The sequence below is a fragment of the Prenolepis imparis genome, unplaced genomic scaffold (assembly GCF_030444845.1).
Source record: "Prenolepis imparis isolate NDT839.2.m4 unplaced genomic scaffold, iyPreImpa1.0 SCAF_21, whole genome shotgun sequence".
Lineage (NCBI taxonomy): Eukaryota > Metazoa > Arthropoda > Insecta > Hymenoptera > Formicidae > Prenolepis > Prenolepis imparis.
In genome coordinates, this window is record NW_028141179.1 from 457,201 (window position 1) to 483,898 (window position 26,698).

Here is a 26,698-nt window from a genome sequence, read left to right on the forward strand (position 1 = left end):
CACTATTATACCACTAACACTTCTAATACAAGAAAGTAACCACTAAACTTTTTTCACCGCTGCATCTATGCGCTTTCAAATCGTACTATGGTTTGACGCGCTCTCATCCTCCTTATATATATATTTCACCTAATTCTATCTTCTTTTCTAACATTTGGCGTATCTCAAAAGATAGTTTCCCGAGATATCGGTTTTATGGATAGAGGAGTAAGGACACAAGCTGCCGAACGTTGGCGCCGATACGTTGCATTCTTCCTTAAAAAATATTAAGAAAAATGTTTCGCTCTCGTTTTTATGGGAGATTTTCCGCGAGGGTACAAAGCTGCCGAAACGTCAACGCTTTTACATTTGCACCCCCTATAAATAATGTTTGACATGTTCGTCGCAGCGTCGGCTTAAAATCTTCATTACTTTCCTAATGATAAAATGTCCATAAAATGAAAAACATAGTTTTAATGAACTCTAGAACGCTCCGTTGACGAGCAGCCGGACATCGGCGCTTCCGTAATAAAATTATATTAACGAGGGTACAAAATTGTTAATCATCGGCGCTTGTTCTATACCTTTTTGGGGAAAATGTCTAAGAACCCTCATAAAAAAGTCGTAAAGATACCATCTACAAATATTGCACTCATACGTAGCTCGTTGCACGGTCCTTGTGGAGGATGACGTCATGCGGGGAAGGGGGAACGTGACGCTAGAGACTGAGAGGCTAGGAATCGCGAGACTAGGGACTGAGAGGCTAGGGATCGCGAGGCTAGGGACTGAGAGGCTAGGGACTGCGAGAGAGGTAGCGCTTAGGAGAGAAAGAGAGAGCGCGAGAGAAAGAGAGGGTGTGAGGCGAACGTGAAGGAGAGAGATGTTGCGGCGAGGAGAGAGAGAGAGAGAGAGATGACGCGAGGTTAGGGACTGCTAGAGATAGCGCTTAGGAGAGAAAGAGAGAGCGCGAGGTGAACGCGAGAGACAGAGATAGCGAGAGGCGCATGCGAGAGATGACGCAGTGAAGGAAAAGAAGAGGAATTTTTAAAATGAATATATTAATTTAATATTAATTATTTTTAATTATGAATAAATGTGTATTATACATTTGTGTGTGTGTGTGTGCGTGCGTGCGTGTGCGTGTGTGTGTGTGTGTGTGTGTGTGTGTGTGTGTGTGTGTGTGTGTGTGTGTGTGTGTGTGTGTGTGTGTGTGTGTGTGTGTGTGTGTGTGTGTGTGTGTGTGTGTGTGTGTGTGTGTGTGTGTGTGTGTGTGTGTGTGTGTGTGTGTGTGTGTGTGTGTGTGTGTTTAAAAGAATATAAATGGATATAAATGTATATAAATGTGAATATATAAATGTGAATATATAAATGTGAATATAAAATGGATATAAAATTTTAAAAAATATATATAAATGAATATAAAGATAAGAATATAAAGATGAAAATATAAAGATGAAAATATAAATGAATATCATAATATATAAAAATTGTCGGTGATGGAGGTGGCTATGGTAAAGCTGAAGATTGTGGATGCGAGGCGGTGAGGCAGCCGAATGCTAGGTGCTGTGAGAAGCGGAGGCGACGGCTGGGCGGGGACTCCTGCATAACAGAAAATTTTTATTAATTATTTTAATAATTTATAATTAAAAGAAATACTTACTAGTTCCAATTTTCCACCACAGGTTCTGGTGGATATGGCTCTAGACCAAACAGTTCCCGAAGAGCATACATGTTCTCCCATAGCCAACTGTTATTGGCATCCATTTCCCGCGCCTCTGCAGTTTCGCACCACATTTCTGCAAACATTTGTCGATGTTCCCACCTCAGCATTCTCACCCACTCTCGTTCAGTTAAACCTTGCTCCACCACGTGTTGCGGCCGTAAATTTTGCACAATGTTATAGATCATCTGAAAAATATGAATATTTAATATATATCTAAACATATTGCAATATTCTGTACAATAGTTTTAAATAAATTGTACAACTTACTATTTCGGGGAGCGTACGGCGCAGAAAACCTCCAGTCATTTTTTCACTATTTTTTTACACTCACTTCGCTCGGCGACTGTTCGAGACTTTTTGATGTGGAGACAGACTCTCTCTCCATAAGCTTCAACCCCCATCCCTCTCAAAATTATCGCAATTCTTCCTTAAAAGATATTTAGGAAAATGTTTCGCTCTCGTTTACGACCGATTTTCTGCTAGGGTACAAAACTGCCGAACGTTGGCGCCGATACGTTGCATTCTTCCTTAAAAAATATTAAGAAAAATGTTTCGCTCTCGTTTTTATGGGAGATTTTCCGCGAGGATACAAAGCTGCCGAACGTCAACGCAAATAGGTAGAGGCCTATTAAATCACGTTTAGACATGTTCGCCGCAGCGTCAGCCCTAAAATCTTCATTCCTTTCGTAATGATAAAATGTCCATAAAATGAAAAACATAGTTTTAATGAACTCTAGAACGCTCCGTTGACGAGCAGCCGGACATCGGCGCTTCCATAATAAAATTATATTAACGAGGGTACAAAATTGTTAATCATCGGCTTGTTCTATACCTTTTTGGTCTATACCATTTTGGAAAATGTCTAAGAACCCTCATAAAAAAGTCGTAAAGATACCATCTATAAATATTGCACTCAGAAAACTCCCCCTCCTTTGTCGAAACATCCCCCTCCACCCGCGTGACGTCAGCCCCCGCGCCGCCGAGATACCCCCGCCCCGCGTGACGTCATACCCCTCGCCACGGAGAACCCCCCGCGCCCCGCACCCCCCTCAGAGGACCTGGGTTAGAACCGGCATAGTATTCCTACTGATATCAATGCCATATATTTATATTAATCATTAGAATTTTTACAATATTTGCAAAATTCATAGAATCCAAATTTAATACAGATATTATCTCGTAATTACACATTTTCCCGAATAATGTTATTATTAATTGATAACATATTTATTGTATTGCACAATTTATATTTATATGTAAAACATTTCAAAAGCGAAATAAATTGCAAATTGACTTTGAGTTTTCAAGGAACTCGTACGAAAAAAACATGCTCGATAGCCCGTATATTTACAGTTTACAGTAATATATGTATGTACAATATAATATGTTATAATATATACTTATAATATATATACTTTGTCCGCGATTAATATTTTTTGACAGAAATCAGCTGATAATTGTCAAAAATTTTAATCGACTTTAAAGAAATATAACATTATTTAAAACATATATTATTATTTTAATTTTTATAACATATTAATATTTTAAAATTTAATTAGCAAATTAACGCTTTAATCAGCTGATATCTGTCAAAATATTATTCGAGTTTAAAATATTATAACATGTTATTTATAACATTATTATTTTAATTTTTATAACATTTTTATTTTAAAATTTAATTAGGAAATTAACGCTTTAATCAGCTGATTTTTGCTAAAAAATATTAATCAAGTTTAAACAACCTTTATATAAAAATATAATTCTTTTTCATATAAAACCGAGGAATTGCGCGCGCTTGTGTTCTAGTATAGTATAATAATATAATAATGTGACGAATTACAAAAAGCGTTAAATCATTCGTGTTTTATTTATTTATTTATTTATTTTTTGCAGATTCGGCACTTTAGGAACCAAGAGAGCTCAAATAGTCATGCTATACAACAGGGGGAAGTGTCCTCGTCGAATCCTAGCATACTGTCCAACGATCAACTTGGCCCTTTCTTACTTGAGGTTTGTATTTTCGGTTTGAATCAACAAATAAAATTAAATAATTCAAGCTATAAGTCATCTTTTATCGTTAAATATTGTTAGAAAGTCGTTAGTGAAGAGTTAAAAAACGAGAGATTTTTAACGGTGTTACTCTGTATTTTTTTTATTTGTAAAAATTATTGTCACTAAATCCAATCATATTTTCTTCTTCATACAGGCGCTAGATGGCTTTATACTTGTTGTAAATACAGAGGGCCGCGTAGAGTACGTTTCGGCGAACATAACGCAGTACATAAATTACATGAAGGACGATGTACTCAAAAAGGATATTTACAATATTATTCATCATGGGGATCACAACACCTTTATGTCTAATTTGCTACCTATGTCTTCGTTAGGTACGTTCTTTTAACCGTATCGTACGGACGGTGGTACCATTTTTATTTTTTAGGGGTAGTAAATATTCGAATGGGGTAGATTGTAGATAGGCACAATTAGCAGATCAATAATTGAATAATTCAATGCGGAGATCCTGTTCCTCAGGATTTTTTCACGTTTTATTTTCTCATTTTTTTTTATTTCATTATTTGTGGATTTAAAGATGGTTTTCATAACATCGAGTGACACATATATTTCTCACGAATTGAAATTCTCCTTTTCATCGTGGTTTTCGTTATCTCTGCATGACGTACAAATATAATAGTGCAATCACAGTCAATTAATTTCTCATTTCTGAAATTTCAATTTCTCTTTTTTTAATTACTAGAACACACAAGCGCGCGCTTCGCGCGCGCCATTGCTCATTTTATATGAAAAAATGTAATAATAAAATAATATAATAATGTATTTTATATATAATATAATTATATAAATTATATAATTAAATAAAATTTTATATGTAAATAAACGTTTTCTAATATTTAAAATATAAAATTTATTTATAAAAGTTTACACATGAACATTTTGAAAAAGTAATAAGTACTTTATACATTAAATATAATTGTTACTTTTACTATAATAATAAAATAATATAATAAGATATTAATAATTGATTATTATAGAATAACCAGAAATCAGTATTAATATATACAGATGTACGCATGCATGCACATACACACACACACACATATATATATAAATTTAAATGTATATAGTAACTCGTTTTTGATATTATATAATTTATTATTATAATTGAAGATCAGGAACCTTAACAGATTTTTTATTAATTCTCAATTTTCAGGATTGTAATTTAAATAAAGAATTAAATTGTTTATATATATATGTATATATATATAAATTAGAGTTAATTATATATTTTATATTATAATTATATTATAAATTAATTTTAATATATGTCTTCTTAAAAAATGGATTTAATTTTAAAAAATTTTTTTAAATAAATTTTTTAGCTTTATAAATTAAGAATAAATATTTTAGCTTTATAAATTAAGAATAAATTTTTTAGCTTTATAAATCTATATATATAAGTGCCGTCCGTCTGTCTGTCTGTCTGTATGTACGCGAACTCCTTCCACATTTGTGGACCGATTTTTGTGAAACAGGTACCAAAATGTTGCAAATTTTTCGGGGGTGGCTGCTGTGGGGTTTATTTTAATTTTTAAAAAAAATTTTTTTTTTCTCATAGAGGAGGATATGTTTTCCTGAAAATAATTTTTTCACAGATTTTTACGCCATTTACGCCAATGTGTTTAGAGTGCTCCAAAACATTGTATGTGGGTGGTTGCGTGGGTGGGCAAAACTTTAAAATAACCATAATGGTCATCCCTTAAAAATATCGAAAATTTTATTACCAATTTCGAAAATATCGGTTAACAAATATGTGATTGCTTGGGTGGGTGCGTGGGTGAAGGTGTAAAACAAAAAAAATCACATATAGTAGCCATCCCCGAATAATTAGCGAAATTTTGGAACCAATTTATTGAAAATCGGTAAACAAATGTATGAGTGCGTAGGTGGGTGCGTGGGTGGTTGCGAGGGTGGGTTAAAAAAATCACATATAGTAGCCATCACCGAAAAATTTGCTGAATTTTTTTACGAATTTATTGAAAATCGGAAGTATGCCTCAAAAGAGAAAAGGCGGAAATTTGTATAAAGTGAGTCGCGAAAGTAAGCGCTTACGAAAAATACGAATAATTGAGAGTTTTGAGGAAAGGTCTCAAAGACTTGAAGCTAATGTTCAAAGAAATTCTCAGGAGAGGATCAATGAAAATGATAACGCAAGGTCTAAACGACTCGAAGCTGATGCTCAGAGACATGCTCAGCAAAGGACCCACGAAAATGATGACGCAAAGTCTCAACGACTCGAAGCTGATGCCCAGAGACATGCTCAGCAGAGGGCCGACGAAAATGATGATGTAAGGTCACAACGACTTGAAGCTGATGCCCAGAGACATGCTCAAGGAAGACAAAAAGCTAAACAATTAAATCATTACATTGCGCTAATTGCCAAGGACCATGAAATAAATGTGCCAGTTTATACACTTGGCCAAATGAATGTAGAATGCCAATTTTGCAAATCGTTAAACTTTGCATGTGAAAAATCTAAAGATGGAAAATTTACATATTGTTGTCAAAAAGGCAAGCTTCAATTAAAGCCAATAAATTGTCCTGATTTTCTTAAAAAATTATATAATGGAAATGATTATAAATCAAAAAATTTTATGAATAATATTCGTTCATATAACAGCTTTAGCTATGGCTTCAATGGGTGCGCCGGGAAATAGAAATCCATTAGATGTTGTGAACAATGCTCCTTATTGCTTAAAGATTCATGGGCAATATCATCATTTAACTTCAACAGCAATGCGCCCAGCGGATGGGCAAGCTCCGCGATTTGCACAGCTTTACTTTTTAGATACAGAAGAAGCTGTAAATCATAGAATGAATAACAAAGCTAATAAGGAGTGTGATTCAGAAATAATGAAAGAGTTGTCAAGTTTTATGGTTCAATGCAATGAATTTGCAAAAACATTCAAGATGATGCGTCAAGTTGAAAAAGATCTTAATCCGATAGGAAATAAAACCATAAATTTAATGTTGTCCTTTAGAAAAAATCCTAAACAAGATCAAAGAAGATACAATGCTCCACAAGCAAATGAAATAGCTGTGGTCTTTAAGAATGTAGATGGTGAGCCTCCATTTGAAAGAGACGTTCGGATTTATAATAAAAATTCGAACGATGTTCAACAAATATCAATTCTAGACAAAAGGTGTGACCCAATGTGTTATCCTTTGTTATATCCATATGGTAACAATGGATGGCATTCAGAACTTAAATCATATAATCCAAAATATCCAGGATTCAAAGTAACTCAAATGGATTATTATGCTCACCTGTTAGCATCAAGATTAGAATTTAGTCAATTTAAAAAGGCAGGCAAATTGAGATGTCAATTTATACTTGATGCCTATATGAAAACTGAAGCAAATATTAAAAATAAGAAGCTTAATTATATTAAATTAAATCAACCTCAATTAAGAGCAGAACTTTATTCGGGATTAATGGATTACCTAGATAATCGAGCACAAAATGAAGGAATTACAGCTGGTATACCTGTGATATTGCCATCTTCATTTATGGGCAGTCCAAGAAACATGCAAGAAAGGTACCAAGATGCTATGTCTTTGGTAAGAAAGTTTGGTAAACCAGATATTTTTCTTACAATGACTTGCAATCCTCAATGTCCAGAAATTAAGGATAATCTTGATGGATGTTTAATAGAATTTCGACCAGATTTGGTCGCTAAAACATTCAACTTGGATGTCAAAGAGATTTTAAATGATCTAATTCATAATAAAATTTTTGGAAATATAATTGCTTATGCAGGTGTGATTGAATTTCAAAAAAGAGGACTTCCACATTTGCATTTACTTGCAATGTTGAGTGATGAAGATAAGCCTAGACTTCAAGAAGTTATTGACATGATGGTATGGGCTGAAATCCCTGATGAAGAAAGATATTCAGAACTTAATGTAAAAATTTTGAAGCACATGATTCATGGTCCTTGTGGAGATTCCTCCCACAGATATCCTTGCACTGGAGACGATGGAAAATGTTCAAAAGGTTTTCCAAAAGAGTTTCGTGAAGAAACTAATGCTAATGTGAATGGATATCTTATGTATCAACGAAGGAATTTTGGTAAAAAATACATCGTTAGAGGCAAAGAAGTTGATAATCGATGGGTAGTGCCATATTCACCATATTTAATCATGAAATATGATCGACATATCAATTTGGAAATATGTTCATCGGTGAAAAGCGTAAAATACTTATATAAATATATTCACAAAGGATTTGACTGTGCTGCGATTGAAGTGCAAGCACGAGATGGCACAAGGCTAATTAAAATAGATGAAATTAAATCATTCCTTGATGCAAGATATATTAGTGCTCCAGAAGCAATGTGGAGACTGAACGGATACGATCTGTTTATGAGGTCTCATACAGTAATCAGATTGGCAGTTCATTTGCCTAATCGTCAAATGGTTTATTTTCGAGAAGGAAATGAAGAGCAAGCTGCTCAGAGAGAGCTCACTCGAGAAACTACGCTGACTGCATGGTTCAAATTAAATCAATCTGATGAAAATGCAGTGAATTTTATTTACACAGATATTCCTTATCATTATGTATATGATAAAAAAGAAACTAAGTGGAAGCCACGCAAAAAAGGTGGTGAAAAAATAATTTCAAGACTCTATACAGTAAGCATAAAAGATATTGAGAGATTTTATCTCCGTCTTCTTCTACTACATGTGACTGGAGTTAAATGTTTTGAAGATTTGAGAACTGTAAATGGAGTTCTTTATAATACATTTAAAGATGCAGCAATTGCAAAAAACTTGGTAGAAACTGATAATCTTTGGGGAAAAACGCTGGAAGAAGCAACAGAATCGAATATGCCTGCACAAATTCGAGAATTATTTGCTTACATTTGCATCTTTGGAACTCCAACAGATGTACCAACTATTTGGAATAAATATAAAGATTTCATGATTGAGGACTTTGTACATAACAATGTTGTAAATCCTGAAAATATGGCTTTAAACCATATACAAGGAATTCTGATAAATAATGGAAGTAGCTGTGAGAACTTCCAATTGCCAAATCCAACTCCAGTAAATATTTACGTAATAGAGTATAATGTGGATGAAGAAAGAATACGTGGTGATTATTTATTATCGACACTGAGTGCTGAGCAAAAGCACGTGTACGATATAGTCATGCGAGCAATTGAAAATGAAAATGAACCTCAGAGGTTATTTTTTATTGACGGGTTTGCAGGAAGTGGTAAAACATACCTATTTAACACATTTTTAAGTGTTACTCGAGGAAGAAACGAAATAATTCTTCCATGTGCTTCAACTGGAATTGCAGCCACACTTCTGAAAGGAGGAAGAACTTATCACTCTCTGTTTAAGCTTTCAATCCCAATTGATGATGGAGCTAAATCAAATATTAGAGGAAATTCTCAAGGTGCACGAGAAATGATTAATGCCAAATTAATCATATGGGATGAAGTGAGCATGACTGTTGGACATGCTTTAACAGCAGTTGATAAACTTTTAAAGGATTTGATGAAGAATCCTCGACCATTTGGAGGAAAAGTAATTTTATTTGCAGGAGATTTCAGACAAAATCTCCCAGTAGTGCCTCATGCACAAAAAGCAGCTATAATTGAATCGATTGTAAAATACAATCCTATATGGAGGAACGTAACTCAAGTTAAATTAAAACAAAATATGAGAACTGCGGAAGAAAAAGAATTTTCAAATTGGCTAATGCAACTCGGAGATGGTAAATTATCAAATACAGATGGACTACATCTCGATATAATTGAAATCCCCAAAGATTTTATAACAAAAGAATCTCTTATTAATGAAATTTTTGGTGATAGAATCACCATGGAACGGATTAGAGAAAATCCAGATAGAGCGATACTTTGTCCTAAAAATGAGGATACTTTTAAAATTAATGACACAATCCTTTGTAAAATGGAAGGAGAGGAAAAGGAATATCTCTCAATTGACTTTATTGTAAGTGATGATCCACAGGAGCAATTAAATTTTCCAACTGAGTTTTTGAACTCTCTGACACCTTCTGGAATGCCAGTTCATCGACTTAAAATAAAAGTCAGTGCTATAATAATCCTATTAAGAAATTTAAATACTAAGAAAGGACTTTGTAATGGAACAAGATTTATAGTAACTAATTTGAAAAATAATCTAATTTATGCGGAGGTTCTAACTGGTCTTGCTCGAGGACAGATTGTCATCATTCCAAGGATAGATTTAATTACAAGTGATTTGGAAATTTAGGAGAAGGGGAAACGGCACTCGGATAAAAAGAATTCTTAGAAACGATTTGTGAGGAAAGGATTGGGGAAGGGGAATAAGAGATAAAACACATTAATGTTTAAATATTTTATTTTTCCAAATCTTGCAATTCTTTCTGGCGTTGCGACCACCAGTTAAATATTTTGAATACATTTTGTAATGCGCAATTCTTAACATGTTTTCCACATCGCATAGTGTTTTTAACATCTAGATTATTTAGAGACTCGATATCGTCGTAATCAGCATCCAAGGTCTCAATAATGAAACCGTTTCCCGCATCATCCAATATATCGGCTAACCATTCTCGCTTCTCAAGTCCTTTTACATATACGAGAATGGATTCTTCTTCTTCTTCATGTGGTCCACCAATGATAGCTGTTGTAATCAAACGCTGAGCCATGCTGTATGGAACGTTTCCATCTTCCCATTGCAATCCATGATGATTTCGAGTCAACCATGAGGCTTGGTGTCTCTCCGATTTTATGAGTACACTCCATGGTACAGGACATGCGAAAAAATAATGTGACAAAATAAATCCTCTTCTCAGGATTGCCGCTTCCTTTACAATGAATTGTTTATTGAGGATAAACCCCTGTAGATCCACAAACGTTGGTACGGACATGACGAGATCTCTCTCTTCGATGTATCAGTTAAAAAGAAGAATGGCAACTATCTCATAACACTTTGATTTATATTTTGCTATGCTTCCCCCTCTCTCTCTAAATTGTTGGTGTGTTTAGGTGATTTTGCGCACAACGTTGGTCAACGGGTTGTACTGGATCACGCGATCATGTATGATGAGACAGTACGCAGTGGTATTCATCGGCACATTCTCCTTACACTCGAATTCCAATCTCACATCCACGGTTGCGCTCTTGACCGATTCGTTTTGTCGAGAACAATCGATGATCACGAACGGACCGTTACGTAGAAACATTGAGACGGTGAGACTCGGCTCGAGATACTCGTATCCATAATAGTTCTTGCAGAAACGCGCATACGTATCGTACAGAATCGACCATCTGTTTTTATCGAAATCCAGATTCATATCGTCGTACGGATAACATTCCGAGTTCAGATAGAGTTTCACATTGGTCATCTTGCAATCGTCGAATCGACTCATATCCTCAGATATGATGTTTTTCCGACCTGTCTGCAGAGCGAAGATAACATATCGTGGCTTCTCCAGCTGAGTCGCTGTCTTAATGGCCCATGAATGCTTGGTTGTACGCTGCAATAGCGGATACTCATACAGATCCCACGAGCGAAAACCCATGCTGAGGTAATGTCCGCTTTCCAGAGCGCGCAGCATCGACAGCTTCTTAATCTCGCTCAACAACACATGCGGCATTCGCCATTGTATCTTGAATATGTTGATCACAGGCTCCAGCGTCGAATCTCCAATCAGACAATTGTTGTCGTTGCGCGATCGTATTAAGATTAACTCATGACGAGCGTTCATCACCACTCGTCTGTAATCCTCGCAAAATCCCAATAACATGTAGAGCGGTACGCAAAAATTGAAGTTTCCATTCGCAGTAGTCGGATCAGTCCAGCCGGCGTTTCTCATAATCACGCTTCTATCGGATGATATCGTTACATAGTTTTTGAGCAAACTTGTTATTTCCACGTTTCTATTGCGATCAATCTCCACGCCATCGAGTTCGTATCGAATCTCATCGAACATGAATGCGACACAATTATTTCCCAGTATCACAGCAGATCCTTCGGCTGGTTTATTTATCTTTAGTTCTCCCTCGATGTATAGGAAACTTTCATACGGCAACGTATACAGATCCTGTTGTTGTATGGGTATTCTTATCTCATCACTGTGTCCGAATGTTGTGTTAGCGAACGGGTTGTACGTGTGAGTCTCGATCTTGACGATGCGATCGTCGAAGATTGGCTCGTCTCCAATGTTGAGGATGTCGGTCATTGTTCAGATGTTTCGCACCGCGAATCCCAAAGATTGTAAAAACGCAACGTTTGATGCGTTCAGTTTCTTTTTCTTACTGCAACCGGATGATTGGATATTAGTGAATGTCGACGTTGTTGTTGTTGTCGCTGGCTCCGTAAATTGTGTTATCTCTCGTATCTTTCGATCCGTTCAACACGAGCATCTCATACGCCACACACGTACGTTATCGCTGTCGTCGTCGTACGTGCAATCTAATGGTGATCTCTTCTCCTCGAAAATCGAGCAATCGTCTGTCCTGGTCGACAACGCGTAACGTTAAATCCGTAATGCTCCGCACGATGATCGGCAAGTAAATGATGTGCGCCGGTGTTTCCGATATCTTATATCCTGGTGGTACCCTCGGTGAAAATTCATGTATCGTATGAACGAGTTTGCCGTTGCTGTACGCGCCCGCGGTCACATTACATTCTACGCGGATAATGTTCACGTTGATAATATTAATCGGCATGTCCGACTTATACCATTTTCGCGGCTGCAGTATACGGTTCGAGAATCCCAGCAGCGATCCAATGTTGTTAGGCTTGCTAAAATTCATTCTGTAGGCGCATTTGATCTCGCTCCTCATCGTATTATAATTAGCGCGGAGCACTATCGGATATTCTCCATCTTCAAAGTCACCGTCGTCATTCGTCCGAATATGCGTGGTGTCAGCGTGTTTTTTATCATCGTCATGAACAGCGTGTCGCGGACGTTTTCGTAAAATTGCATGTTTCAAAAACTCATGTATCGCTTGCAGCTCGTACGATCCCTCGGGAATTGTAATTTCCGCGTCATCTTTGCCAAAGTAAAATTTATTATTCGAGGAATTCACGTTCGATATCGTGTGATAAGTCTCAAAATCCGCTAGACCTAGCTCGTATTCATCGTCGCTCAAATCTACGGCGGGAAAGTAGTTTGCCGCGAGAACACTACTCTTCCCGGTCAGTGTGAATGTCATAGACATATCGGCAAAACTGTTTAACGAATACTGAGTTAAATAGCGCAATGTCAGTCTTTAAATTCACATGCATCGACCGCTCGGAGAAACTGTAAGCACAATTGTCCACAGATGCTTTGATTGTAAGTTTGAACAGGTGTGTAATTGTATTGTATCTTTGTCACATTTAAATATCGCACCAATTCATTCGGCGGTCGAAGATTGCCGAAACTGTCAAAATATATAGCGCGATCCCCCCTCTTTGCATACGCTACCCAATGAGTACCTGATCCTTTAGCGTTATCCAAATTTACGATGCCGCTCTCGTTTCGATATATACCACCGATCGGTAATGAATCACGCATGAAAACACCTCTAAAATACGGAATGTGCATACGTTTTGCCAGTTGTAGCAATTGTATGTTGGTAGTTACGCCCTGTGGCATTTTTAGCGTCTCTTTGACGTTTTTTTTTCCCCTTTTTTCTCGTTGAAACTCCTCGTCCGCGTTTGTATGGAGCGAGATACAATCCGTGACCTTCCATGGCGCGATTGTGACGTAGCATCTCTTGCAACTGACGTTGTGCGGCTTTTCTGTCGTTCACCATCTTTGCTACACCAGCCGCTCCACCGACCAGAGATCCGAGCGCGCCCAACATTGGTAGAATCGGCAATACACCCCCACGTTTCGCTACCGGAAGTATTCGCTTCTTCGCCATCTTTTTCTTCGTCTTCGTCTTTGTCGTCTTCAGGCCCATACCGAACTTCGTCTTGGCTTTCATCGCTGCCCAGACAGCTGTGGCGGCGGCTCTCTCACCGAGAGTCGAATCTCTCGCAATGATGCGAGTTTGCGCTTCCTTGGCGAGTATCCTATCTGCCGCGTGTCTCTCGATGAGATCGTTGCTTCGAGAGTACGCTATATCGTGTTCACGGCACGCTGCGTCCAATGGGTTGATACCTCGATCGCCTCTGGCTAATCGCTTTTGTAGTCGCGTGCCCGGACCGCAAAACTGATAGCCGGGGATATGGAATTCGATCGGAAGTGCGTTTATCGCGAGATTTAATAGGCCTCTACCTATTTTCGTTGACATTCGCTGCAATCCTTTATCATCGGCACTGGACCGTCGATGTGCGTCTGCTGCCACGGTCGATTGTAATGTTCGAAACAGCGGCGATAAGTTTGAACCTCCAAATCCGCCTTTATATGTTCCGGAAGCTTGTCCCACACGCAGTGGACGTAATTGCCACACATTCGCAATAAAACTGTTTTCGACACAAATTGTAGCTGTTCGGCGCTCAAATTACAAATATCGTAAGGACTTGATAGCAAGACAAACATTTTTTCGTTACTGAGCGATTCGTGGTTCCGCGCAGCTATAAATAGGCAAGCGTTCGATTCAATCGGGGAGTGGGAAAATGAGATTCGTGCGACAACCTTTCGCGATACGCGTGACGAATTACGACGCCAGATTACGATCGATGGGGGACAACGCGGAGATGCGTAGGCACGGTACGATACTGCCGACTACTATACGCGCGATCGTTTGCGGCCCCTCGAATCACGGTAAAACTAACGTGTTGATTAGTTTGATAGAAAGCCCGCACGGCGTCCGCTTTGAAAACGTGTACGTGTACTCAAAGTCACTGCAACAGCCAAAATATCAGTATCTGGAGAATTTGTTGACGTCGATCGATGAAATCGGCTATTTTACATTCTCCAATAACAGTGACGTCATTCCACCGAGCGAAGCATGTCCAAACTCGATTTTCGTTTTCGATGACGTGGCGTGTGACAAACAAAATACGATAAGAGAATACTTTTCAATGGGACGCCACTCGAACGTCGACTGCTTCTATCTCTGTCAGACATACGCAAGAATACCGAAACATCTTATACGCGACAACGCAAACCTGCTAATCTTGTTTAAACAGGACGGTACCAACTTGAAACATGTGTACAATGATCACGTGAATACTGACATGTCATACGAGGATTTCAGTGAATTATGTCGTACTTGTTGGCAGCAAAAGTATGGATTTCTAGTGATAGATAAGGATAGCTCGCTTACGAACGGCCGATACAGAAACGGATTTAACGTGTTCGCGATACCGCAAAACAATTAGTCGTTGCCGATGTTCTGTCGAGAGAGGTGAAACACGAGCGTTCGACACTCTACCGACATGGCTGAGAACGATAATATTCGCGAACGTGAAAAGATAGCGAAGGAGATTGCGAAAACGAGTGAAGCAATCCGCAAGAAACATCGCGCTTTGAAGACCGGTAAGATCGATGACGATATCGCGGTCAAGACCCATTTTAGACCTATTATTGAGCCGCTACAAAAGATTGTCGACAACTCGATCGCGGTGAAAAACGAGCCGGAAAGTACCGCAAAGATTAAAATCTTACCCATCAAGCGGTACAAGGAGGAGGAGGAGGAAGAGAAGGAAGAGGAGAAGGATGATGCGACACCGAAAAAGAGGAAACGGTCAAACCCGAATCGCTCATCGACACCGCGTACATCGAATGCTTTATTGGATGAACCGATGATAAGCTCTACACCGTTCGCGACAACGAGAATCGTACAACCTATGATACCCGAAACACTCGCAAACGAAAATGTTTTCGAAACCTCGGGCAGCACGCTCGAAACATCGTTTGTTCGAAACACATTACAAACGCTGGAAGGTCAAGAAATGTTGCGAAAGCACTTGGGACCACTGGGACAAGAGTACATGAGCACTCTCCTCGGTGGCGACAAAGAAAGGAAAATCAATCACGTGTACGGTGTCTATTTCGACAAGGATGAAATGCGTCTCGGTAACAAACGATTCGACATTGACAAATATGACTCTATAATTATAGATGAAGTGAGGTACATTGGTACACCAGGATTATACGAATTGATCTTCAAGAGAATTCCCGATGATGACATTTACACGGAGGATGATATGCGTAAATACAAGAGTATATTATTGGCGACGAACGCGCATAAACGCAATTATGACACACAAGGCCAATTACGAAGCAACAGGGGATACAAGTACAAACATATAATCGCACCATTGATATCGATTGAAAAGAAAAAATCTGGAAAGGGAGTATTCATGCCTCACGCGATGGCGCTAACCGACAATAAGATCGATTACATACACTGGGATGACCCCAACGAGCTAGTGGATCGGGTACGATTGCTGGACGCTTCGCGCCGAGCTGGCCACAACGCTCACGACAATGAGATCCTGTTGATCATCGAGGAACTTCGCGAAGCAGGCATTATTATAAATTGAATGGTGTCTCGACAAATCTAATCAGTCGATCAGCGTCACTCATCGGTGGAAAAAAAATGCCTATCAACAAATTTGGATTATTCGAACCAAGAAATGATGCAACCGGCACAAGCGGTTCTTGGGATAGATTGGTGAAAAGTTATGTGCATGAAAACGCTCTGTGTCGCGTCGTTACGGACTATGACGCAAGGTCGAGGAAGATTCGTCGTGTAGCGCAACCTGAGGCTGACACCGATGCCGTCAACAAACTGTATGTGGAATCCTGCGTTAAAAGATTGATGAATCAACAGAAAGAATCAGATGAGAAGCTGACTTCGTTCGAGAAGGATGTGCGGGCAATACAGATTGTGATAAACGAACTTCAACGCGCGGCTAACGCTAACTCAGAAACGGCTATCAACCTGAATGAGCAGCAGTGAACGGGTTAGGAGCGGCTATCGAACGGTTATCGAACATCTACGAAGGGTTATCGAACGGCTACGAACAATTATCGAACAGCTACGAAGGATTATCGAACTACTATCTAACTACAATGAGTGGTAGTGAACGGCCTAGCAACAGCTGCGAACGAGGCTATGAACGGCCTAGCAACAGCGAACGAGGCTACCAACAACTCAAGCAGGGCTGCGAACGAGGCTACGAACAAGTCTTTAAAGGCTACATGCAAGGCTACAAACAACTCAAGCAGGGCTGCGAACGGGTCAGTAACGGCTGCGAACGGGTCAGGAAAGGCTACGAACGGGTTAGAAACGACTGTGAACAAGGCAGCGAACGAATCAAGAACGATTTTCGAATGGGTCAAGAACGGAAGTAAACAACACAAGAACGGCTCAAGAACGGGTCAGGAACGGCTCAAGAACGGGTCAGGAACGGCTACGAACGGGTCAGGAACGGCTACGAACGGGTCAGGAACGGCTACGAACGGCTCAAGAACGGGTCAGGAACGGCTATTGAAGAACGACAAACGAAAATGAATCATAAAACGAGCGACAAACGGCGATCGAGAAAAACCGACGAAGCGATGAAACAACATAGTTTGGAGAAACGGCAGTTGGTGAACGAACTGCACGCGCCGGCAAGGAAAAATTTTCCCCGAAGACACGTCATAGTGCGGGGATACGATGACCTGTGGCAATCGTCTGACATCGTCGAGATGCGTCCGTACTCTCGTTTCAACAGAGGTTACCACTACATACTCACCGTCATCGATGTGTTGAGCAAGTACGCGTGGGCCATACCACTCAAGAGTAAAGCTGGAAGCGAGACGGCTGACGCTATCGCCGAGATAATTCGAGATAGCAAGAGATGCCCGAGAAACATGCAAACCGACATGGGGAAAGAATTTTATAACGCCGACGTGCAACGGCTTATACGGAAACATAACATCAATCACTATTCTACATATTCGGTATTGAAGGCATCGGTTGTGGAGCGATTCAATCGCACGCTGAAGAACGACATGTGGAAGATGTTTACGCTGAACGGAACTTACAAGTGGATCGACGCGTTGGCGGAACTCGTATCGGATTACAACGCGCGCAAGCATCGAACGATCGGCATGCGACCCGTCGACGTCACCCCCGCGATCGCTGATAAACTTTTAAAAACGGTATATAGTAACATAAAGATTGCCGCTCCGGCAAAGTTCAAAGTAGGTGACCCGGTACGCGTTAGCAAGTACAAGAAACTTTTTGAGAAGGGTTACACACCAAATTGGACAACCGAAGTGTTTAAAATTGTTAAAGTGCAGCGTACTAATCCCGTAACCTATCTACTCGAGGACTATCGCAAAACATCTGTCGCTGGAGCGTTTTACGAGCACGAGTTGCATAGCGCGAATTATCCGGACGTATATCTCGTAGAGAAAGTACTGCGCAGGAGGGGTGACGAGGTTTACGTAAAATGGCTGGGATTTGACAATTCGCACAACTCTTGGATACATAAGGACAATGCAATTTAATTCATACAAATTGTATTTATTAATTACTCAAAAATTAAAAAATATATAATGTGTACAACAAATAAAAGTATTTGAAATATTACAATATACATGAAATATGTGAAATACAAAATCTTTATTAATACATCCTTCCCGTTCCAATATATGAAATACATACACATATGTTACATAACATATCGCACATACATTATATTACATTATATTTTATAAGGGTATCTGATAATGTCCCCATGGTAATGTGTCGGTCGAATCAGGTATGATATACCGCTTATCGTCGTACGGACTTAGAGCAATTTTTGTCTCGCAGATGGTGTATACTTCATGCAATTTCGACCTAATACATGACTGACTACGTGTCATTTCAATCTCGTCGTTCAGGCACCGCGTATAATCGTCGAATGTTATCGTTCTCGCGACAACGTTACTTTTGACACCTTTAACCTTTTTTGTATCTTTCTTACCATCTACTCGCAAAGCGTACATTTTTGCTCTAAGTCCTACAAATTCAGTCATTATCGCGCCATTATTTTCATCCTTCATTAGACCTGGCACCTTTTTATTCACAAGCGGTATACTGTACGCGTTGTCAATTGGATAATCGCTCGTATCGAATCTAGCGATATCGCGTTTCATATTTTCATACACGTCTTCGCATTTAATATGATATATTAAACTATCTGTATCGGTGTACATTACCCGACATCTGTCACGATAGAGCGGTGACATGTACTCGTGATGAAATTCGTACAGACACACTTTCGATATGTCGAGTATACACATACCAACATAGATTGGTTTGTTAAATTTTACTTCTAGTTTACGTAATTCTACGGCAATTAAATTTTCTGAAAAGACGCTCCTGCTATGGAAATTTGGTTTCGCTATCATCGCCTCTGCTCCGTATCGTCCGTCCCACTTTGTCAATAATTTTACATCTACATGATTATGCACATTTTCCATCGTTTTGCCAAATACCGCGTTGTTCATCAATTTGTACAAATTTTTCTCAAAATCATTTTTCGCTTGTGTTCTAAATTTTGTATTTAGTTCAATGTAATCGCGGAGCCATGCGGATTGAGCGAATTGTAATACGCGATGTATTTTTGTAACGCGAAGGCCGTGACGTGTGCACTGCTGCAGGTTGCGGTAGTGTATGACGTAACGCTTCTTATCATATAGCGTTGCGAGAAGCTTATCTTCCCGCTTGCCGGGCGGTTTGTCACGTGTCGGGCAAAACGGTAGGTCAGTGTGCGTGTCGTGAAGATGTTGTGGATACTCTAAATCTACTTCGAGGATATAGCCTGTAGGTGAATCGAGCGCTATTGACGAGATGTCAAAGTTAGATACATCGTCGACCCATCGAAAATCGGCATAAGGCAGTGGTTGACACATTGCCCATCCATACAAATTATTTACATCTAAATACATTAAATATGATGATGGTTTCGATGGATCATACGACTGCATGTACTTGTTATTAGCATGCGCGTATCTTCCTGAACATTGACTTAGACCGCCGCGTATACCCCGTTCAATAAACATAACCATATCGATATCGGTAAGCAGTTCGAAATTTACGCGTGTATGTTTTAACATGGCGTCCCATGTATACCCAGGAAGAGTATAATAATACGTAGGGTCGAGTCCGTAACTCGCGATGCAAGTGTCGCGAAAGTTTTCAAATATATCTGCCAACAACAAGACATCAGTTTTTAAGTACAGATCGCTGTATTCACCCAAGGTTTGAATGGAGAACTGCTGCCACACGTTGACGGCGTGTGCGTAGTCGCTCTCGGATACAGTGTCACTGGTTAAAGAACTGTAAAACGATTCGCGTGGTGGTAAACGCGTGTCCTGCAGCCTGTCCACGCAGTCAATGTACTCGTACGGAAAGACACCTTTTCGCGTTAATAATTCAAAATTGTTAGCGGATAATGCGGAAAAATTGGAACGCAAAATTTTTAACTTATCCTTATTCAAAAAAGATGCCAATTTGTCAAGACTAGCATTGAGAAATTTGTATGAATCGATGAATCGTAATTTCATGCAAGCTTTCCGATCTTTATCGTCGTCGGTACTATTGACAGTCTTCGTAAATGAAATGTATTTTTCTTTTGTTATTGGAAGCACATCTACGCGTCCTTCATACGCGGTAGCTATTTCTTTTATGATAAAATGTGCGTCATAGCCGGATAGATTATGGAAAACTACAGGAATGACATAAGAGTCTTTGTAGTTTAGATTACAGTTTGAGTGCGCGGGACCCCTGTATCGCCCGGTCAGATGACAATGATCGCGTACGCGTGTATCATCCGGCGCAAACGGTTTTTCGCAAATGTGACATTGCGTGACGCTATGAAATTTTTCCCATTCATCTTGCGTTAATTTTGTCATGTGGACATTATCAGACAAAATACCCTTTACGCGATGCGCTAAATTTTTAAGTTCTTCGGCGAACCATGAAACGCAATCGATACTACGGCGAGAATTATACGCGGATAACGAGTTGTCGTACGAACATTGCACGTAATACCCAACGCTAAATACCTCGTGATGTTGGGAGTATGACGCATGTTCCGGCGTCTTCTTCAGCACACACTCCAAGTCGGCGTACACCACGAAGGGAAATCGGTCCTTTCTGTTGTAGTTGTCGAAGTCGAGCCACTTGTCTTTATCGCTTGGTAATCGGATAGCGCAGTCGTTCATTTTTCGACAGTCCGCAATGTGAGCCTCCAATTTTTCGCTCAAATTAAAGAAGTGCAAGCATCTGTGAAAGAAAAAAAAAATTATAATTTTATTTACAATTTTATTTACAATTATTATATAATTTGCAATAAATATACATACCGATCGCAGATATATTTCTTGTGGTCATGTTTGCTCAGTTGCGTGCTGACAAGCCGGGATAGATTTTTTATATACGCGAAATGCCCAACGCTGTCGTCCTCCTCCACATACAGCATATTTACATGTTTTTCTCTCGTCCGATCGGTGAGCTGTATCGGAAGAATAGATAATTCCTTCTTCCTCTCGATGCCGTAGACGTTGATTGAGATGTTATTTGCCAGTTCAAACTTTTTAATTTGGTTTAACGTCATCGGAAACTCAATGTTTTGTAGATTTAACACTGTCGTGTAATGAGGATATGAAAATTCCCGTGTCACATTTCTTTCGGCGGGGTACAGAGCGGCCACCACTGACCACGCGAAACATGCATTGTCTTTAGACTGCACGTTCACCACTGCTCTCTTCGTCATAATTTCTCGCGGTAAGTTTAGATAACACCCCGCGCGCATAGGATTGCACTTGTTGACGTTGACCGTAAGATCAAGGATTCGTGACAATGCCCATCCGCTATCACGTTCCTGAAACTCTTCGAGAGACGCCAATGTGGATTCGATGACATGCCGCTCATACCACTCGTGTAAATCGGACGTGCGAAAGAGTTCATAATTTCGCGTGTTAATGCATTTGTTGGAGCGCATATCACCTGTCACAAACTCACCGTTGAACACGGTATTTACTTTTGCACAGTTGTGTATTTTTATAACATCTTGCACTTGCTCGAGAACTACACTACTAGCGTCTTCCAAAAATTGTCGCGGTTCGATATAGTCTGCGTTAATCATCGCACCTGTCAGTATCCGATTTTCGAACGCGGTATCGATCTCTCGCCAAACGAGTCTTCCCGTGTTATTATCGCCACTGTAATTACCGCCACTGTAATTACCACCACTGGGTATAAACTGTCTCTGCAATCGAGTCTTTGCACCCTCGAGTCGCGCGATTCTAGCAACCAAAGATTGTCTATATCCAATGGAGAGTCGCGGACGCTTGACACGACTGCGTTCTTCGAGCAGTTTGATAAAGTCCTCGCAGCGCAGCGCCCATTCAAAATATTCACCCAAGGTGTTGACTTGGCGGGACCGCTCCAACAGGTCGCGTTCGTTCTGCTCGATGTTTTCCATTATTTCTTTTATTCACTATTATACCACTAACACTTCTAATACAAGAAAGTAACCACTAAACTTTTTTCACCGCTGCATCTATGCGCTTTCAAATCGTACTATGGTTTGACGCGCTCTCATCCTCCTTATATATATTTCACCTAATTCTATCTTCTTTTCTAACATTTGGCGTATCTCAAAAGATAGTTTCCCGAGATATCGGTTTTATGGATAGAGGAGTAAGGACACAAGCTGCCGAACGTTGGCGCCGATACGTTGCATTCTTCCTTAAAAAATATTAAGAAAAATGTTTCGCTCTCGTTTTATGGGAGATTTTCCGCGAGGATACAAAGCTGCCGAACGTCAACGCAAATAGGTAGAGGCCTATTAAATCACGTTTAGACATGTTCGTCGCAGCGTCGGCCCTAAAATCTTCATTCCTTTCGTAATGATAAAATGTCCATAAAATGAAAAAAAACATAGTTTTAATGGATTCTAGAACGCTCCGTTGACGAGCAGCCGGACATCGGCGCTTCCATAATAAAATTATATTAACGAGGGTACAAAATTGTCAATCATCGGCGCTTGTTCTATACCTTTTTGGGGAAAATGTCTAAGACCCCTCATAAAAAAAAGTCGTAAAGATACCATCTACAAATATTGCACTCAGAAAACTCCCTCTCCTTTGTCGAAACATCCCCCTCCACCCGCGTGACGTCAGCCCCCGCGCCCCCGAGATACACCCGCCCCGCGTGACGTCATACCCCTCGCCACGGAGAACCCCCCGCGCCCCTCACCCCCCTCAGAGGACCTGAGTTAGAACCGGCATAGTATTCCTACTGTCAGACGACTCGTCTAATATCGCTTCGAAATTATTATCATTTTCCATTTCTTTTTAACTCACTACACTGTGCCACTGACACTTCGCATAGGACACTTTAACTCGTCGAATGCTAAAGACTTTTTGACGCGGAGACAGACTCTCTCCATAAGTTTCAACCCCCATCCCTCTCAAAATTATCGCAATTCTTCCTTAAAAAGATATTTAGGAAGATGTTTCGCTCTCGTTTACGACCGATTTTCTGCGAGGGTACAAAGCAGCCGAACGTTGGCACCGATACGTTGCATTCTTCCTTAAAAAATATTAAGAAAAATGTTTCGCTCTCGTTTTTATGGGAGATTTTCCGCGAGGGTACAAGCTGCCGAACGCAAATAGGTAGAGGCCTATTAAATCAAGTTTGACATGTTCGTCGCAGCGTCGGCTTAAAATCTTCATTCCTTTCCTAATGATAAAATGTCTATAAAATGAAAAACATAGTTTTAATGGATTCTAGAACGCTCCGTTGACGAGCAGCCGGACATCGGCGCTTCTGTAATAAAATTATATTAACGAGGGTACAAAATTGTTAATCATCGGCGCTTGTTCTATACCTTTTTGGGGAAAATGTCTAAGAACCCTCATAAAAAAGTCGTAAAGATACCATCTACAAATATTGCACTCAGAAAACTCCCCCTCTTTTGTCGAAACATCCCCCTCCACCCGCATGACGTCAACCCCCGCGCCAACGAGATACCCCCGCCCCGCGTGACGTTATACCCCTCGCCATGGAGAACCCCCCGCGCCCCACACCCCCCTCAGAGGACCTGGGTTAGAACTCTCATAGTATTCCTACTGGAGCCCCATGGGTTAGAACTCTCCTAGTATCACTTAAAGCTTAAAGAGTATTTCCATATTAAATTTTTTAATATATGTGACGCGGAGTAGTTTTTGTGTTTAAAAAAAAAAAAAAAAAAAGAGACGACACACGACACACTCGAGTTCCTACATTACAGGCTGGACCGAGCCGCAACCTCAGACCAGGAGCCGCATCTTCAATTGCCGCTTCTTAGTGAAGCCTCCCGATGATAAGGACGAGACTATGGAAGAGAAGCAACAGCGAGTATCGAAGTACGAGTCTATGCAAATCAATTCTGTTATTCTGCCCACTAATACCGATCGTCTGGAGAGCGGTGATGTGTCCTCCGAGTCAGACACTCCTTGCCTGTTGTGCATAGGGCGTAGAATACCATCAAACGAGAAACCCATTAATACCAACGTCGAGCAATTCACCGTCAGATTGGACACCGCTTGGAAAATTATCGGGGTTGATCTCAGTTGGTTATCTCGTAATTACAAGAACCTAACCAAGGTAAGGGTTCGTACAACTATGTCGTATATCTTGATTATCTGTAACGTCCATTCCAATATCAAAAAATTCAGTAATAATTGGACGTTATTATATAAAATTAATAAAGAGTTTTTTTTACGAGAATTGTACTCCGAGAATGAGATGATAATTTTCTTACTTTAATCTGTAATACAAATTGCGCTTTTAGAAAAACATATAAGAGTTTGCTTTGAAATTTTTTAAATGTATTTTACCCTTAAGCCTCATTATTGCTGGGTCCGACGACGATCTGAGTTTCTTTGTATTATTTGAAGGCGTTGCATTTTTCTGCTTATAATGGAGAGAGTCGAATCCGGGGAAGGGGGGGGAGAGTTTTAGGGTTTCACAATGTTCTCCGCTTTAGAGCTGCCTCATTTCGTGTAGAGTGTCCAAGCAAAATGTATTTAAAATTGAAATAAGATATACTTAAAGTTGTATCTGTGAAGCTGGCACGACATTTTACGAATTAAAAAAAAATAGGGTAGTTAAATTAATCGACCACACTAGCCAATAAATTTGTCTAAGTTATAACTTTATCGACCATATGGTTGTGGTCTTTATAAAGTACAACTTGAAATTATTAATTACAAATTTTTCTTAAGTGAGAAAAATATTGATCCGAAAGTCGCCGAATCGGGAATCGAACCCGAGTCTTTCGTTTGCCGGGTTCGATTCCCGATTCGGCGACTTTCGGACCAATATTTTTCTCACTTAAGAAAAATTTGTAATTAATAATTTCAAGTTGTACTTTATAAAGACCACAACCATATGGTCGATAAAGTTATAACTTAGACAAATTCATTGGCTAGTGTGGTCGATTAATTTAACTACCCTGTTGATTAATTTACTAGCGATATATAAAAAATAAAAAACATAAAAAAAAATAGTAAGAGTTCTTATAGCGCTTTTCATAGTTCTACACGCAAAAAAATTTCTAGATGTCGCAACAAAAATTATCGCTATTTTTTGTATCTGACAGAATATCGTTTGTCACAGATAGAATTATCGTTTGTCACACATAGAATTTTTTAGTTCTGTCTCTGTCATTCAGATTGATTACGTGCAAAATATATACGATATTGCAATATGTGCTAATCATTTGTCTAGCTCAGTTAATTTTTTGCACCTAAAAAATTTTTGCTACAATTGCAAAACCATTTTTTTGAGTGTACAGTTCCTGATAAAAATTAAAAAGAATTCCGCACTTTTATATTAAAAAATCAAAATTGAAAAAATGTCGTGCTAATTTCGCGAATCTAGCACGACACCTCCCCTCTAAAGTACTATACATATATAAAAAGCGTTGAATAATATTATTTTTGAAAAGAATTCCCGATAGTTCTACTCAAGTTCAGCATATATATGCAATTTCAGATCAATATTCATCAATTAATAATTTAATCGATTTTTAATATCTACGTCCAGCACGACATTTAATGAACATGTGTCGATTTTCTGCAGTTTTCTACAGTTCTATAAGAGTTCTATACTTTAGAAACATTTTTTCAAAGAGTTCCGACTGTTTACTATTTTTTAAACAATTTTTGACAATTACGTTCAGCACGATACTTACAAGTAACACTACTCAAGTGCCATTCGCCGATATTCTTGAAACTTTGCACACACGTAGTACATCGAAAAACATTAAACACGTGTTTTTTTATTTTGGCTAACAAGACGTTTTAAGGTCGGGTATAGTATCACTATCTTGCCTTCACTGGCTGGGTAGACCTTCCCATTGCCTTCAGTTTCAGTTTTATATATACGTATATATATATACAGGGTGTCCGGTAATAGTCGCATCAACCGTCGTGTGCAGGTAGAGCTAGTTAAACCGAGTAGAAAAGTCCTCTACCATTTTGCGATATTCTCAATAATAAGAGAGATATTAATTAATAAGGATCGGCCAATTCGCGTGACGACGGCGAGAAGAGACAGCCCAATTTTATGTCGTTACTAAGCATGCGGCGAGAAGAAACAGTATAATGTTACACGGTTGCTAAGCGCGCGATGAAGTGGGGAGGAGCGCTTTACAAAAGACAGTAACTCCATACGAGTAGCGTTAACTCTGGACCCCCGAGTGGGCTGTCTCTTCTCGCCGCACGCTTACCATCGCGCGAATTGGCTGATTTTCTTTAATTTATTTCTCTCTTATTATTGAGAATATCGCAAAATGGTAGAGGACTTTTCTATTCGGTTTAACTAGTTCTACCTGTACACGACGGTTGATGCGACTATTACCGGACACTCTGTATATATATATATATATATATATATATATATATATATATATACTTATATACATATATATCAGAGTGTAACTAAACAAACGTATACGAAGCACACCATCAGGTGC

At 39.3% G+C, this 26,698-nt stretch overlaps 1 protein-coding gene across 1 annotated transcript in view; it reads left to right on the forward strand.

Moving 5' to 3' along the window:
• The window catches only part of LOC145946794 (nuclear receptor coactivator 2-like), a 78,272-nt gene that overhangs the window by 44,094 nt on the left and 7,480 nt on the right, over positions 1–26,698 (forward strand). The window contains exons 4-6 of the mRNA XM_083056551.1: positions 3,596–3,712; positions 3,909–4,089; positions 23,969–24,324. Of these exons, the coding sequence (XP_082912677.1) occupies positions 3,596–3,712; positions 3,909–4,089; positions 23,969–24,324 (654 nt within the window). The remainder of the gene's footprint in view (positions 1–3,595; positions 3,713–3,908; positions 4,090–23,968; positions 24,325–26,698) is intronic.